The 18,815-nt window shown below is 40.6% G+C and overlaps 1 protein-coding gene across 1 annotated transcript; it reads right to left on the bottom strand.

Moving 5' to 3' along the window:
* Positions 1-951: 951 nt before the first annotated feature.
* On the bottom strand, positions 952-12,614 carry LOC139461328 (ankyrin-3-like). Its single transcript, XM_071242946.1, has 3 exons — positions 12,574-12,614; positions 7,816-7,866; positions 952-4,604 (listed from the first exon to the last, which is right to left on the bottom strand). The coding sequence occupies exon 3, from the start codon at positions 4,564-4,566 to the stop codon at positions 952-954; it is 3,615 nt and encodes a 1,204-aa protein (XP_071099047.1). The 5' UTR covers positions 4,567-4,604; positions 7,816-7,866; positions 12,574-12,614.
* Positions 12,615-18,815: the final 6,201 nt, after the last annotated feature.

Genomic DNA, 18,815 nt, shown 5'->3' with positions numbered 1-18,815 from the left:
TGCAAATCCCACCCCAGACCATGATGTTCCACCACCGAAAGGCACGGTCTCCTGAACACAACATTCGGCTGTTCTCTCTCCTCTCCGAAGATACACACGCACACAGCCATCAGCTCGATACAACTGGAACCTGCTCTCATCAGAGAATAGTATTGCCAGAAGTTGCCAGTTCATGTTTTGCCACCGCTGTACCATTCTTGCCCAATGGAGGTGGTTACGTCTGTCACGACGGCTCAAGGTCATCCCGCGAAAGGGCTGGTAGGCTCGAATACCGTATTGTCGAAGACGCCTGGCAACTGTCATTCTGCTGACGACGTGATGTAAGGCTGTGGCTGCCGATGACGTCACAGTGACGAAACGGTTGCGTAGATGTAAGATGTGGAGGTACCGATCTTCTTTGGCGGTTGTGACCTTGGGTTTTCCACTTCTTGGCCTCTCATCTGTACGACCTGTTTGTGAGAGTCGTGTCTGCAGCCAAGTTATCGTTGTTCTGGTGCAGTTGAAGAAGCGAGCAAGATGGGCATGGCGTGCTCCCAACTGCAACTCCCAATTGCTCTCTCTCGCTCTTGTGCGGTCAGTCTCGGCATGTCAGCTGTTGTGGTCGGTACGATTGTGGTGTAAAACATACAGATTGGCGGATTTTATACCGTTCCGAGCCATTTTGTCGTGATACACGTGCATCCCATTTTGAATGAAAACAGTTCGATAAAGTCCATATTCGGGAAGAAACAGGATTTTTTAAACTCAGTAATGATGAAGCTGCGTTCATGCGTTCACTCCAGTTCAGTGCTGATGTCATATTTTTTAAATAAAAAATACTTTGGTTTAGTTTCTTTTGCCCGTCAGTTTATGTTACTGCCATTACCGTGGGCCCACATACAGCAGATCAACAAACGAATTTCATATCAGTCCATGGTGGTATTATTTACACCAATACACCATTCACAGATTTCACTGTGCTTCACTATGAAGTGGTGTATCACCTGTATTATTCTGTACAGTCACATCAGCCCCAGCCTTCAGCAACATATCAACACACACTGTAGATCCCCGTCCTACTGCATTATCAAGTGGTGTGTCACCTGCATTATTCTGTACCTTCACATCAGCCCCAGCCTTCAGCAACATATCAACACACACTGTAGGTCCCCGTTCTGCTGCATTATCAAGTGGTGTGTCACCTGCATTATTCTGTACCTTCACATCAGCCCCAGCCTTCAGCAACATATCAACACACTTTGTAGATCCCCGTCCAGCTGCTGCATGAAGTGGTGTGTCACCTGCATTATTCTGTACCTTCACATCAGCCCCAGCCTTCAGCAACATATCAACACACTTTGTATATCCCCATTTTGCTGCATTATGAAGTGGTGTGTCACCTGCATTATTCTGTACATTCACATCAACCCTAGCCTTCAGCAACATATCAACACACTTTGTATATCCCCATTTTGCTGCATTATGAAGTGGTGTGTCACCTGCATTATTCTGTACATTCACATCAACCCCAGACTTCAGCAACATATCAACGCACTCTATAGAACCCTGTGCTGCTGCTGCTATATCATAAAGTGGTGTGTGAACTGCATTATTCTGTACCGTCATATTAGCCCCAACCTTCACCAACATATCAATCAACTTTATAGATCTCCGTACTGCTGCTGCTACATTATGAAGTGGTGTGTCACCTGCATTATTCTGTGCATTCACATCAGCCCCAGCCTTCAGCAACATATCAACGCACTCTATAGATCCCTGTCCTGCTGCATTATGAATTGGTGTGTCACCTGCATTATTCTGTACCTTCACATCAGCCCCAGCCTTCAGCAACATATCAACACTCTCTGTAGATCCCCGTACTGCTGCTGTATGAAGTGGAGTGTCACCTGTATTATTCTGTACCTTCACATCAGCCCCAGCCTTCAGCAACATATCAACGCACTCTATAGATCCCCGTACTGCTGCTGTATGAAGTGGAGTGTCACCTGTATTATTCTGTACCTTCACATCAGCCCCAGCCTTCAGCAACATATCAACCCACTCTGTAGATCCCCGTCCTGCTGCTGCATGAAGTGGTGTGTCACCTGTATTATTATGTACCTTCACATCAGCCCCAGCCTTCAGCAACATATCAACACACTCTGTAGATCCCCGTACTGCTGCTGTATGAAGTGGAGTGTCACCTGTATTATTCTGTGCCTTCACATCAGCCCCAGCCTTCAGCAACATATTAACGCACTCTGTAGATCCCTGTTCTGCTGCATTATGAAGTGGTGTATCACCTGCATTATTTTGTACCTTCACATCAGCCCCAACCTTCAGCAACATATCAACACACTCTGTAGCTCCCCGTCCTGCTGCATTATGAAGTGGTGTGTCACCTGTATGATCCTGTACCTTAACATCAGCCCCAGCCTTCAGCAACATATCAACACACTCTGTAGATCCCCATCTTGCTGCTTTATGGAGTGGTGTGTCACCTGTAACATTTGAACAATGGTTCACACTTGCTCCTTTCTCCAGTAAAAATGACACAACCTTAGGATTGTATCTACATGAGCTGTGAAGAAGAGTATATCCGTCAGATGACGTCATTTTAACAGTAGCGCCCGCGTCAAACAACGTACTGAAAATACTTAAGTCCCCCGCCTCACAAGCATTGAACACAGCTACACTGTCGACCTGTGCTCCTCTGTCTAAGAATAAACGCACCATGTCCATGTCGAGGCCCTTACAAGCACATCTAAGACCTTCCTGGTTGTCTACTTCACATCCTCTTCTCACCAGCAGTTGCACCACCTCAACGTGGCCATTTTCTATGGCACGGTATAGAGGGAGGTTGTTAGAATAAAATTTATGCCAACTGTGAAAGCTGAATGTTTTTGATGACATATAATGCTTTTTAACATCCACGCCCATGTTAATGGTAGATTCCACAGCTGATGTAAGGCCATATTCGCAAAGGTAATGAAAGACAGTTTGACCTAGGTAGTCATTTGCATACAGGTCAGGGTCAAGGGACAGAATCTGATCAACAAACTCACTGTCCTGTGTTTGTGCTGCTAACATAAGCGGAGTTTGCCCCTTCCGCTCATATCTACCATTAATGTCAAGCTCCATGTGTTTACTGATATAGGTCAGTACACTACAAGCAGCATTCATGCACACTCCATGTAAAATGTCCCTTATTTCACTCTGGTTGAATGATACGTTTTCTTTCTCCATAATGAATTTGATGAGATGAAATGACTTGTTGCTAGGAAGTAATTCACAAAATGACTGTTCTGAAGACTTATCATTTAGTTTCAGAATATCAGGAACAGACATGTGACCTTGTTTCTTCACGCAGTCCATCAGCAACTCAACAAACTCTGCTGTACAACATGCCTGGTGTGATAAAACGGGCAACAAATTGCTCATTTCAATTTCAGTTGCAAATCTTCTTGCTAAATCTCCAGCACAGGTCCATGGGATGTTTGCAACAAGATCTGTCTCACCAGGAACGTTTCCCCCTGATTTTGAGAAAGGTTTAAGTCGAATTCGCTGATGGATGAATGTAAAACTACAATTCTTGATGACAAACGATGTTTGTTTTGTACTGAGAATAAAAGCAACACTGTCGTATATAGATGGATGATCAAACACGTATGTGCCATCTTCTTTCTTGAGATAAGAACCAACCAAATCATCAGCAGCTGTTATGCATTTATACCCAAAGTTAGGATCCTCCTCCAACTCATGTCCACTAATCTTCCCATCTCTTATAATCATAGCCACGAACAGTGAACGCTTTATCTCATCCTGAAGAAACTTATCCATGGTGTTCGTGAGGAATTTAAGAGGTGATTGAAAGAAAGCCACCGCTTGATCTTGAGTCTGACCATGTTCATATGCTGTGACAAACATTTTACAGACATGGGGAAAGCCGTGTGGACAGTCAGCCTGACATATCCGAGACACAGTTGACTCATCAAAGTCTATGTGTTTGGTTTTGGCATGAACATGCCATATCTCCTTGCGCTCATCTATGTCTCTCTGAGAGGTGACTTCCACCACGTATTGGGGACTGGATATGTAATCTGCCATCCTTCCTAAATCTGGCAATGAGGATTTTAGCACATAATCGCGGCCTACGAGAATAATGATAGCTTTGCCTTTGTGTGGTCCTGTTTTTATCTCTGTTTGTTCATCGTTTGTTGTCTCTAAACTTTGTACAATTTCAGCTGACATGTTTCTGGGATTTTTTTGAGTACATTTGTCAGAATCGTTCACATCCACAATAGGTCGTAGACGTTGTCTCCATTTGGCCCACTCTGCTGCATCGAATTCCAGATCACCGAAAATGTCATCTAACATAATGACAGGATTAGCGCAGGCTGTTATGACCTCCTTGAACTCTTCTGGGGACTCCACCTGATAAACTTGTTTCCCGTGAAGGTGCTGATCTTTGAGGGTCATGTAGGCTGTTGTAGACTTCCCCTCTCCTGGTCTTCCCTTGATTGTGACCCATGTTGCTCCTCTGTCCAGCTTGTCTGTCACCTTCCTCAGGGCTGCTGTCTCCACCATGTCTTTAGTCAAAGACTGTATCCTGGATTCCGTTCTTTCTGTGGAAGCATCACAAATTAGATTTATGTTTGTAATCCCACAGCACTATAACTCACAGATTAAAAGTATTAAAATGCCAAGAAAGATAGACAATTAGCAAACTTTGTTATCAGCATTGATATTAAAAATGTGCTAAATATATACCGAAAACTTAAGAGTAACACTAAATTCTAATTTTTTGAACAAAATATGATATCTTTCATCTTAAGAAGAAACACTCATACCAAAGTTGATCTCCTCACTTTGAGAGAAGACGTTTACAGGGTAAAATAAGCTTTTGAGGGAATATAACAGTTATGACAAAGACATAAGTAAAGACAATGCAGAAAAGGGGACTGAACAAGAGTCTCACAATGAACAATACAAGTACAAGTACCAAATCTTACCGTTACATTTCTACAAATGAGTTTGCATAGTGGCAATAAATAGACTTTTAAATACCAAGTAATGACTGTGCACACTGACATTTTGACTTTTTAACTCTTGACCAATTTCATATGCCATCTCTGTTTCATATTTATACCTATGCACAAAGATTCAGAGTGACAAAACACTTTCCACAAGACTATATGACAAGAGGGATGACTCCAACATTCCAATAGTCAACTTCCCTTCATGTCAAATGAGTGGGCATGGTTTTACGCTGCTTTTAGCATTACTCCAGCAATATCACGACGGGGGACACCCGAAATGGGCTTCACACATTGTACCCATGTGGATACACGAACCCGGGTCTTCAGCGTGACGATCTAACGCTTTAACCACTAGGCTACCCCACAGTCCCACAACTTTTAAGATCGAGCATGCTCTTTCTACCAAGATTTCAAAGAGCTTATACAACTGAAGTTGTTTGATCAAGGTTACAACATTCAAGGACTCAGTAAAGCTTTAACAAAGGTTGATGGAGGTCATTTCCACATTTGACACATCAGTGACAAAAATTATGTCCGATGCAATTCCCCGCAGTGTTCTCGTGTTTTTTCAGGTAAATAATTGATTTGACTTTGCGTGTGTTTGTGACAGGTGCCTCAGAATACGCTCAACGTTTCGCGAACGCCTGGTATCATCACTATTTGATAGAGTGATTCATGAACACATGCTCATGATATAGTCGGAATCGTACAATGGACAAGGGTTTTATGCAGAGATTTCTATACGATATGGACAGGTTTTTTTCGCTTTATATAATTATTTCTGAGGAGGCGCAGTTACCAACAGATGACAGACAAAAAGGCCATAACATAAACCCACTCGACTTTTGAGCTTCTGTAAAGTAAACATTCTTCCAGATTAAAATTGTCCTCAAGGATCATCTTGTGGTCATCATTACATAAGGTTTCACTCGGAGCACCCTTGTGTCAACATGTGTCCTGTGAACATTGAATACGGTCAAAACGCTATCAATAGGTGTGACAAAATCACCTTTGAAACCAAATAAAACAAATGTCATATTTCACCTTTCCTCAGCATTTCTTAAGTCTCCAATATCTGTCTTTGACTGAATGTACTGAACCAAAGAGCAGGCAGGTTACATAGCGTTGGGATATTGACTGGTTTGACAGTGGACCATAACACGCTGTACATGTGAACAAAGGGCATCGTACCAAGTGCATGGATATTCAGAGGTACACAATCATAGCAACAAACCAATTAGAAATCTCTCCATTGTACGATTCCATCTGTATCATCAATATGTGTTCATAAATCACTATCACAAACAGGTGTTTACGAAAACGTAAATGTATCCTGCCCCAGAGTGGCTCCCAGCACAAACACACCTAAAGCAAGTAAAACCAGTTACAAGGCAAAAAAAGGAATTGCATTGGATATCATTTTGGTTAATGATGTATCTAATTTGCATACCAACCTGCGTATGAAAACATAAAAAATTATGATATATACTCAACAACAAAAGTTCCTGTGATACCAATATTATAGTGTATTTTTTAAACAAATAAAGTTTTCAATATTGTAGAACATGAAAGGAATCAAGTCACAAAGACGCAACTGCTACAGAAAATACTACAGATGAATGCAGTCAGACACCATTCTCGGAGTGGCAGGCCACGCGTAACCAATAATCTACAAGACAACTGGATTCGAACAACACACCTACAAAATCGATTCCAGCTAGCAACATTGACTGCAATAAGCATCCCTGGCCTTCGATGAATATCTTCACAAACCGTACGTCGTCGCCTCAGATGTGCAGGGATTTTCGCCAGATGAACCGCCAGACGTCCAATTTTGACAGGAAACCACCGTCAAGCACGTCTACAGTGGTGCAAACAGCGTCTACCCTGGACGGCCATGCAGTGGGGACAAGTTCTATTAACCGACGAGTCTCGATTTCACCTCAGCAACAGCGATGGACGGATTCGAGTGTACCGACGTCGAGGTGAACGTTACGTCAATCATTGTGTCATGGGAGAAGATCGGTTCGGGGGCGGCAGCGTTATGGTATGGGATGGGATTACAGAGGACTCGTTTGATACTGGTAGAGGGAAATCTCAATGGACAGCGCTACCGCGACGACATCATCAGCCCTCTTGTTCTACCATCATGGCCCAGGCATTACCCTTCAACATGACAACGCCCGGCCTCATATTGTTCGACTTGTTCAATGTTCTCTTCAACAAAACAACGTGAATGTCTTCCCCTTGCCGGCTCGCTCCCCTGATCCTTCACCAATCGAGCACATGTGGGATGATATGGATCGGCGCCTTCGACTTCAACCACGTGTTCCACAGACACTCCAGGAACTTCGAAAAATGCTCCAGCAGATATGGACAGATACCCCACAGGACTTTGTGCAACGCATGGCCCATTCCATGAGATGAAGAAGTGTTGCTTGCATCTCAACCAGAGGTGGACACACGCTATTGATTTGTAAATTGACATGTTGGCATGTTCATGTTTTTTTTTATGAAATCACACATTTTCTGAAGTCAGTATGGCAAATTAAACCATTTGAACACTTACAGTCTTTCATCTGTTGAAAACCGAAATTGTTTCAGATCTTATTCAATGCCACATGAACTTTTGTTGTTCAGTATATTATCGCTCCCGATCCGGAGGTGTTGACTGATGCTTATTTTGTATTATGTCTGCGGTGCACAAGTTCAGAGATTCTTTTCCTTATAAGTAAAGATAAACAAACTACCCTCAGCTGAACGATCGTTCAGAGATCTAGTACAGCAGATAACTCACTCCAGATCTTCTGTGCTGCAGTCAGTGGTTCCTCCTCCGGGACTTTGGTATCTGTAAAAGAACTTAGATATTTGATACTGAGATACTGAAAACTGACATATGTCATGAACAAATAAACTATGCTACGTCAGGCTTAAAACAAACAGAATCGTGCTCAAGCAATGGCTTTTGGAAAAAATACTTTGTCCAATCTAGGGAGAGTTGAATTGACTTTGGAATAGGTAGAGGAAAACAGTGTCCTACACATGTGTATCTGTAGCAGAATGTAAATAGTTCTACATGATATGCAATGTTGTAAATATATTACATTTCTTCAAAGTCATGATACATTAGTGAGTATTGTGATAAGTCATTGCTGAAGTAAGCAATTAGACTATACTGTAATCAGTGTGTAAAGCTACCACATTGTTATAAGGTGCTTTCAGTAATTTATATATATAGTTTATAGCTTGTAGCTGAACTCATGTGTTTATAGCAATAATGTATAGCTTACAGATATAAATGTCAATAATATATGGTACAATATTGTATCAGGTAGTTGATTATTATGTACATAGTTCTATAAAAAAAATGTTGGTAAATATGTACTCTGTGTGTGAGAGATAGACAGAGAGAATGCACATATAGAGTATTAGTGTTGGCTTTGCCGTGACGAGGTTGGTGTGTATGTGCATATATTTTGGTGTATATATATTGATGTGTATTTCATGATATAAATGGGATTTGTAGCTATAATATACTGATGGTTGTTCTGATAATATATGCTTAAATTCATGGTCATGGTATACAGTAAATGTAATAATGTGTTTGTTTAATTGTAGAGTCCTCTGATTGCATATCACTAATTCAACTTCATTATATTATGTATGTCACCCTTATTCATATAGTGGTGGCATCTCTGTATTCCCGATCCCCGAACACACAAAATATACCCCACGAGGCCCCAACAAGTTTTCGTCAACAATGCACACAAACGTGATAGTGCTGTTACATATCTATTAAAGTCAGTACATATTCTTGCTTTTCCCTTTCTTATATTGTTCTTCTGTATTTGGGGTAAGAGATTATTGGCTGCAACAAAATGAAATTTAACAAATTACTCTGCTACAGTAATGGACACCACGACACGCCGTGTAAATACATTTAACATAAATATTATGTCTTATTTACGTATAAAGAAGCTAATTCAGTTAATTATTAATGTTAATCGAAAATGCATACCACTTAATATGACCAAATGACTCTACATTCTTCAAAGCAATGTCATCTTCATTCAAATGTGGGCCAGATGCCACTTCTTAGGTCAATAAGAATTAGAGTAACCTCCCTTTTTAAGAGACAAACTTAAAGCTTCGTAAAATCTTTGAACAGCCAAACACATTCACAGACTGCAGGCTGTATTTGGCCGCTACAATGAGTCTTGTTTAACAAAGTCACCTAGAAATAATTCAATGCTACTTGATATTGAGTTAAAATAACTGAAATTAACCAAAACACTTCTGTTGTCTACTTGATCATAAAACATTATTCCTAATTCAGAATGGCGGAATCACAATATCCGGTAAAGAAAGTAATGAGACATCTAAGGGAAGAGCGAGGTAGGGCACAGAGTCATGATGGAGATCTACAGGCTGCAACGACGGAAAACCAGAGAAAGGAAGGAGAGGACATCAAGGTAAGTAAGTTCACAGAAAAGGTGTGGACATTTCGCGAATAGAGCTATAAGACAATTATCACAGGAAGAGCTCTTAGCTCACCTGGAGTGAATTGCCAAAGGGAACATCTGATATGACCAAGGGAAGCATCGGCATTTTATCAGCCATATAGCGACCAATGAGTTTGAAGACACATGTCCTGTACATAAGCTTCAAACATGGTGAGACCCTGAGAGGTATTCAGAGGCAAACTGTTCTGAGCTGAGCGGATATACTTGTGCCAAGAACTTTTTATTTTGTTCAATATGATTTCAATTTGTGTATCTTATATTGCTGTACTGACATGCTGGTGTGGAAATGTTAAATCAACCTATTTATTCTTGAAATTATATTTGGGCTGATATACTTCTAGTATCGGGATAACGTGAGGGATAAATAAGTCAGCCAATCATAACCAACTACAAAAACGCTTAGGGGGTTATTATTAATGGAATATATATTACCATATGTATTAAATACATATTGAATGACCTTTACCCCATTCTCCCTGCGAAGTTTTTTTTTATTGTACGATAAACAAACAACTCGTGATTTATTTCTAAATTAGACATGTTGGGAGAGTTCTAAAACCAGTTCGGAGTAGTGACCATTGATGGAAAAGCTTGAAAGTATAGAAAGCCATCACCATATTGTTCATCTAAACGACTGACTGCTTGATGTGAACAATGTTTTCTTAAAAAACACCAGTATACATTTGATACATAATACGTATAAGAAGCCGAAGGCTTAAATAAAATATCTTCTTTCAGCAAAATTTCATTACTACCTTCAAATAATTAATGCTTTTTTGTATTTAACTTTTGACATATAGAGGAAGTATATCAAGCATATCTATCTATCTATTTATCTATCTATCTATCTATCTATCTATCTATCTATCTATCTATCTATCTATCTATCTATCTATATCCAATTAAAAGGTAAGGACAGTAATCAAAAAGGGTAGCTATAGGTTACTGTTTATCAACAATACAGAAAATATAAGAAGAGTGTTTTTTTTATCCTGCAAAGATGGAGTGTATGATCCTAAAGGGAATGATTTGACCCTAGGATGAAATCAGTCCAGAGTGATATGATCCAAGGGAGTGACCTGATCCTCCTACACTGGTAGTGGCACTCACCTCGCAGATTTCCCATGCCTCTTCCACTCGTAGCCTAGTTATTTCAGTAAATGTAGTATACCCATAACGCCCTTGTATATCCTCAGCCCTTGGACCCCCTTTTCAAACAAGCACCCATTTACGATCATCAGGGTTAAGTACCACTTTCCGATCAAACACCCCTTCCCAATCCTTAGGGATAGACATTCCTTTACGATCATTAGTGTTAGTTGCAAGGTAGGTAAGTGTTATGAACACACACTACCAGAGATCTAGACTACCAGTTGTCATACTTTCATTTCAGTGGAAGCCTCGGTGACTGAGTGGGTTAGATAGCTGACTTTGTGTACTGGCGATTAGGTGCCTCCCTCTGGCTGTGTGTGTTCGAATCCCGGACGGGACTAAACCCCCAAAGTACAAGAATCTGTACTCTACAAAGCAAATGTGTTTTTCCAACTATTACATGTGTTACATAGGTATGCGTGAGCAATCTCTTTTAATGATTTAGTCCAATGTCATATGGGAAAACTCCGTACAAATTTTATAAGGTTTCAAGTTCGCGGAAAAACTGTCTCCTATGCATGCACAAGAAGGTAAACAATCAGGTGTTGCTGACTTGGTATACGACGACTCATTATTTGTGAAAGTACCCGTGGTCCAGTGGAAAAAAGTGTTGGCTAATAAGATTAACTCATTTGCCAAGCATAGCTTCAAGCGGGCATCTCGATGTGGATCCTCCACAAAGGGCTAATTGAAATCAGAGAAAAAGTGTGCCCGGTAAAGTGCACTACACCCATTTGTGTTATTCTGTCAGTGTCGAGCAAAAAATTGAAAATGTAATGATGTATTATTTTATAACGAAGGATTATAAGCAGACTACACCTGCTGTCAGAGACACCACATGGAGATATTGGCACTGACAGACACACTGCTGTCAGAGACACCACATCGGTGATATTAGCACTAACACACACACTGCTGTCAGAGACACCACATCGCTGATATTGGCACTGACAGACACACTGCTGTCTGAGACACCACATCGGGGATATTGGCACTGACAGACACACTGCTGTCTGAGACACCACATCGGTGATATTGGCACTGACAGACACACTGCTGTCAGAGACACCACATCGGTGATATTGGCACTGACAGACACAATGCTGTCAGAGACACCACATCGGTGATATTGGCACTGACAGACACACTGCTATCAGGGACACCACATGGGTGATATTGGCACTGACAGACACAATGCTGTCAGAGACACAACGTGGGTGCTATTGGCACTGACAGACACACTGCTGTCAGAGACACCACATGGGTGATATTGGCACTCGCAGACAAACTGCTGTCAGAGATACCACATTGTGATATTGGCACAGACAGAAACACTGCCACCCTCAAAACACAAAATAAATAATAAATGCACTTGAGTCATCCCGCCCATTTTGGAAATGTCCTTGAATGTAGGCGGGAATCAGCAAGCATCAAGTCATTAGTGTACACACGAGTTCACAAGTAACATGTTGTGTCCTGTAACCCCAGCTGCTGCTACACTACTTATGACACATATACCGTCATCATCGCCTACGTCTCTACACCTGCCGGGCGGTGTATAGCCTCGTGGTTAAGGCGTTCGCTCGTCACGCCCAAGACCCGGGGTGGATTCCAGACATGAGTACAATGTGTGAAGCCGATTTCTGGTGTCCCCCGCCGTGATATTGCTGGAATATTGCTAAAAGCGGCGTAAAACCACATTCACTAACTCACTCTCAATACAACTGCAGTACTGAAGGTAAGCTTTCATTAGGCATTGACAATGTGAAAGTCAAGTCAAATTCTATTGATGTTAGTTTTCCTTTCACAATGTTATGGAATATGTGAGAATACATGTAACGTCATCGTTACAACACAATTCTGTTGTTATGGTTACCTACTTGGCAGTAAAGGCACGTCTTCAGGATTCTCAGGGTCAGTACCAGCTGGAAAAAGAAAAAAGGAAAATCATATAAGGACACAACATGCGATAATATTAATAGGAAGTTAATCTAAAAATAATTTTAAATTTTAACGTAACCTATTTTGTGATTCAGTGGAATTGGAGAAAATAAGCTTACAGATGGGTAGGCTCATCGATATAATATACATTGACAATGGAAGAGAATAATCCGCCTAGATTTTCTACCAAGACAGATTCAACTTGGCGTAACGGTGAGGATGTCCTGCTCTACCGGTAGAACCCGCCATTCATACAAATTGCATAACAAAAGTAAGTATGTATTTCCTGACGCAACACAGCAGTACCCCTGCCATGCGACGTCAGCCTGTAAACCAACCAGACAATCAAGTGATTGATGAACCAGAAAATATAGTGACACGAGAGTACCATTACTGATCTTGTTGAAACTAAACAGTCTATTATTGTTAGAAGTTTGTGTTCATGATAGTTGAAAACACGCTTTCTACAACTGTTATGACTCAAATATTTGCAGAGGCCTGACTACTGTTTTGGGTGAGTTGACGTCAAGTAATGACTGGTACAGTTAAAGTAGGGATATGCATCGCCTATAAATATTTGTTACTGATGTGTCAAATTTGGAAATGTCCAAATAATGAACTTTGGAATGTGTCAATAGGCTCGATTCAACTGGATAATAGTGTCTCTGCATTAAAGTGAAAGTGTTAATGTATATTGATTCTGACATATACTCGTGTTTTATGTGTGATTTGTCCACCAGAAGTGAGTGACCCTGAGGACGAGAGTTTTCCCCGGGGCTATATGACGTTGGTCTGTACATAATTGTGAATAGATAATCTAGTGATCTCAGCAAATGGGGAACGACGCTATGCACCTTTTACGTCAGTGATGCTGATCAACGTTACGACAAGCAGGTGTTGCTGAAGACCAATTATAACCCGGACTTTACACAGTAGTAGGTTACAATGAGGACCGAAGAGATACAACTAACATCAACCGTCAACCCGACCCTACTCTGTACATCAGCCACTCAAGGAGATAACAGAAATGCATTTTGCTAACTATGATTGTTGTTGCGTTGCATAAAATCAGCCTCCATCCATCATTGTTGGGACAATGACATGTTGAGTACAGTTCTAGAGTTGTAAATATACATGTACGTGCTGGATGTAAGTTCAGGCCTACTGTTGCCATCGTGAACAAAATCGACCAAAGACACACAACAAACCACAAGCATGATATCCTACTAAAATAGGCTCACTAAATGCAGGCCATTGTACGAGTACAACCAGTGATATATTTCTGAGTCAATTTCAAATAGTGATGATGCCTGGTGTTTGCGAAAGGTTTAGGGATCAGTTTCCTGGGAGGCGGGGTGCGGAGTTGGGAATCAAAATGGTGGTGTTTCCCAGGGTCAATTACCCAGTGGCAATTACCACTTGTGAAGATATCTAACCCTCTGATGTCGTTTGCTACATTACCTTTTGGCCTCCCGGTTGACTTTCTTCTGCAATTGATAAGAACATATCATTAGTTCTGAGAGTAATTTGATAGACCAATCATGGTCATCAAGTGGATAACAAGTACACTGTACGTCCACTGATGTAAAGGTCACAAGCAGTAAGTTTATTGTAAGGAATCACGGCTGTCTCATACACTTTCCACAAACTTGAATTGTTTTACCATCTCGTGACATTGATATTATTCAGACGTTTATTGTAAGAGATGTAAAGTTAAACCTATTATGGCAACAGCTCTTTAGGAAAAAAAACATGAACAGCAATTAGACACCGCTGGCAAGATGTAATTCATGTCCACTTTACTACGGAACAGTTGTTGTCATACGTATGTAAAAGAATAATTATTATTACTGGTTCACTTAATAACATAGAGGGTATTTAAGCAGTGTTTAATATATTGCTTATATTATTGGCGTTGTTCAAATTTTCACTTGTGGCATCGAGTACGTGATAATTCCAAATGATAACCTGTTTTGTGAAATGTAGTAGAACTGAGTACATGTATTAGAACGCTACCGTCATCATTCTCGACAGTAACAATAACATTTAATCATGACTCGTATTTTCACTTCAACAAAAACATAACTTGCATTTGTATTTTTTAAACCCTAGTGTTAGTACTATCAAAGAGTCATCATCTTTTAAACAAGGCAGCCTTTGCTTAAGCTTACACATATACTATCTTAGACATGAAAGTCGCTGTTTCAAGAAGAGCACATGAAATATTGTGTTACTTACATCTGGCGTCGACGTTTTATGATGACGGCTGCGATGATGCTAACAATAATGGCCACAAGGGAAATGGAGATGATCACTGCGACGTGTGCCGTTGACAGTCCTGTTGTTTTATCTGTTGATGTATGTGTTCGATTAAATAAGACAATATGTACTAGTGGTTGACAAATACGTAATAATGAAACCACTGTTAAACTTTTGTTTTGCTACATAATACAAACTCATTGTGTATGGATGAGTACTCATTCAGGAACATACCACATCCAGTTGGGATCAAATGTGCTATAAGACCTAATATGGCAGGAGTATTGCTGAGTGAGGCATTATACAAAAAAACGAACAAATGAGATAATAAATAACTGTGACTTTAGACACTAAATGAAACCCAAAACACATGTCTAATTTGTTTGGTGTTTTTGAATTCATATTTTATTTTTGCAACATGCAATGCCCAACAATTGTTTGCACTGCGGAATCATTGCATGAAAATCAGAATTTCTATTGTGCCATCAATCAACTTATATGTGGTGCCAATCAAACAAAACATTTATGAATCGCAGATACACCTGATGAAGCCATGTTTTTGAAGTAACAATGTGAAACCGGTTAGCATCCCACACCTTCAGTGATCTCACAGAAATCCCCTTTTTGGTTTCCATTGCATCCCCTTGTGCAGTGTCCACTCCCATGATTGCAGACGTTGTCCGGGCAGTTCCTGCTGCAACGTTGGTCACATTGAGAAGCATACCATCCAGTGATGCAGCCATCGGAGCACTCTCCTGTTTCCTTGTTACAGTGTGTGAGGTTACTCTGTGGGTTAACCTGGCAGTTTTCGGAGCAGCGTTTGTCACAATTCTCACCATATTTGCCCAACTCGCATGCTGCGACTGCATGAATCAGAAATGCTCAAAATGTGACAAAATAAAGATGAGTGAAAGTAAGGAAGAAACCCAGAAGTTTCACCACCTCAAGTAGTGATACTGTGTAAACGTGCAAGCATTGTGTAAATATTTGATGCGTAAAACAATCATAGAGCTGTTTGCTTACATGCAGATAATCACTTCGTGCAATAACTATCTATCACTGACAGTGCCATTGATTAATGCATATTCTTATCGCACCCTTTAATCAAATCAGCTGTGGCAGTGTATTTTGTATGTTGATGAGCATTGATATCCGCATATGGGGAACAATGGTATGCACCTTCTAAGTCAGTGATGCTGATCAGCGGTACGTCAAGCACGTGTTGCTGAAGACCAATTATATCCCGCACCTTTACAGTAGTAGGCTACAATGAGGGCCCGAAGAGATACAACTAACATCAACTGCCAAACCGACCCTACACTCTGTACATCAGCCACTCATGGAGATAACAGAAATGCGTATGATTTTTGTTGTGTTGCATAAAATCAACCTCCATCCATTATTATGGGAGATAATAAATAATTCAGACTTAAGAGACTAAATGAAACCACAAACATATTTCTAACACGATGGGTGATATTGCATTTATATCTTATTTTTGCAAAATGCAATGCCCAACAAGTGTTTGCACTGAGGAATCATTGCATGAAAATCAGAATTTCTATTGTGCCATCAATCAACTTATATTTGGTGCCAATCAAACAAATTATTTAAGAATCGCAGATACACCTGATGAAGCCATGTTTTTGAAGTAACAATGTGAAACCGGTTAGCATCCCACACCTTCAGTGATCTCACAGAAATCCCCTTTTTGGTTTCCACTGCATTCCCTTGCGCAGTGTCCATTCACGTGATTGCAGACGTTGTCCGGGCAATTCCTGCTGCAACGTTGGTCACATTGAGAAGCATACCATCCAGTGATGCAGCCATCGGAGCACTCTCCTGTTTCCTTGTTACAGTGTGTGATGTTCCTCTGTGGGTTAACCTGGCAGTTTTCGGAGCAGCGTTTGTCACAATTCTCACCATATTGGCCCCACTCGCATGCTGCGACTGCATGAATCAGAAAAGCTGAAAATGTGACAAAATAAAGATGAATGAAAGTAAGGAAGAAACCCAGAAGTTGTATTAAAGAAACGCACGTCAAGTAGTGACACTGTGCAAACGTGCAACTATTGTGTAAATATGTGATGCTTAAAACAACCATAGAGCTGTTTGCTCACATGCAGATAACCACTTCGCTGAAAGGATGTACTCACTGAAATACAGAGCTGTGCTTGGCCTCAGCATGTCTTGAAGGGTTCTCTTCTTGTTCATATGAAGCCTGCTTGGAAGAGAAATATCCTGTATGTATTCACCACATATTCACGACTTGTTTATTCTATTGAAGTGGTTTACATGCATGCAATGGTGTCAATTATCAAAAACAGAAACTGTTCATCAGATACACTGATAAGCTGTTCGTTGAACTCAACACTTTGAGGTGCTCTGAGAAGGATGGTGTCAGTACTTAGTCAGACAATACAGCAACACAAGCCAGATCTATCCCTTTGTTCTCACAAGTGTTCCACTCTAAATGTAACATTTGATACGCTCTGCTGTTCAGTTCAAAATACATTTAACATGCATATATATGCATACAATGTAGATACGTTTGTACATATGAAGATTATTTTTTTATTAATTTCAACTTAAGATCGTTTATTATAATTTACTGATTGTCAAGGAGTGCTTTAAAAACTGGTGGCGATTTCGTATTTTTGAAAATATGTGACTACATCTGACTAATCGTGACTAAACATTATTTATCAAGAGTCCATTCGTCTTTATATCTAGTATTTCAACACTTTTGTACTAAAAAAAATGGATATGACTTGCATGTATGCAATGCTATGACATCAACGTGTGAATCATATCATATGAGAGTATACACGACAGAGGTGGTGCATTATGTCTACTACAAATAACGAGTGTAAATCATTGTACAGTGGCTTACATCCTTTTAAACGAAATCCAGATGCAAATTAAAGAACATAACAGCTGAAGTCTACAGGATGCATTTGAAGGACCATAAGTATAAGCCCCGGTACATTTTCACCTGCACCCCATCAGTCAACCCCGCCACTCACCACAGACACCCGCAGTTCTCAAAAACAACCACGCATCTGTCCACCTACCCGTGCACTCAACGGTCTTATTTCCCGGGAAAACAGCATGGGCGTAGCCAACACTGGGTTAGGGAACAGGGCTAGCTTCAGTCAGGTAGAAATATAGTTTACTGTCAGACATAATCTGTATCACCTGCTCCAAGTTGTGTTTTTTCATTCGTCAATTGCTGACTACCTTCCAGCCCTCTGGGCCATTCTACCCATACCTAAGGAATGACTTGGCCTAGATTACGCTACATATGTGTGGGGTGTCAATTTTTGAAGTGTATACAATGCTATATAATCAGTCACGTGACATGACTCTACGCCAGTGGCAGATTGAGATCCTCGAAATCACAGTCACACATTCACAACATTCATACTGTGTCCGTGTACTATGCAAGTACTTGTGATCAACATGGCTTCTCACACCGTTTCCAAATGTAACCCATAGGACACACCATTTCGTGTCAGTTGTTAGCTATGCCAGTCGCCAGATAACAAGTGAATGTTGATTCACAGCGGCCTGTAAGTACTCGATTCTACTCCTGGTATTTCAGTGGTTGATAGCATGACGAACTCAATGTAAATCCGTCGTTGATGACATGATCAACTCTCGGTAAAACAGTGGTTGATGGCATGATCAACTCTCGTAAAAAAACAGTGGTTGATGGCATGATCAACTCTCGTAAAAAAACAGTGGTTGATGGCATGATCAACTCCCGGCAAATCAGGCATGTCAAATGTTCCCCTGAATAAAAATTCTGGAACATATCAAGCAATACGAAATAGGGTATTTATCAGATATCGTTTTTGTCACTGATGCGGCGTCAGATTTAGAAATGTCCTCCACATAAACATGTTGAAAGCTATAATGA

The sequence above is a fragment of the Haliotis cracherodii genome, unplaced genomic scaffold (genome assembly GCF_022045235.1).
Source record: "Haliotis cracherodii isolate W230 unplaced genomic scaffold, xgHalCrac1.p SCAF_14, whole genome shotgun sequence".
NCBI classification, from domain to species: domain Eukaryota; kingdom Metazoa; phylum Mollusca; class Gastropoda; order Lepetellida; family Haliotidae; genus Haliotis; species Haliotis cracherodii.
Note: the sequence above shows the minus strand (reverse complement) of the source record. Positions and strands in the feature narration are given on the sequence as shown.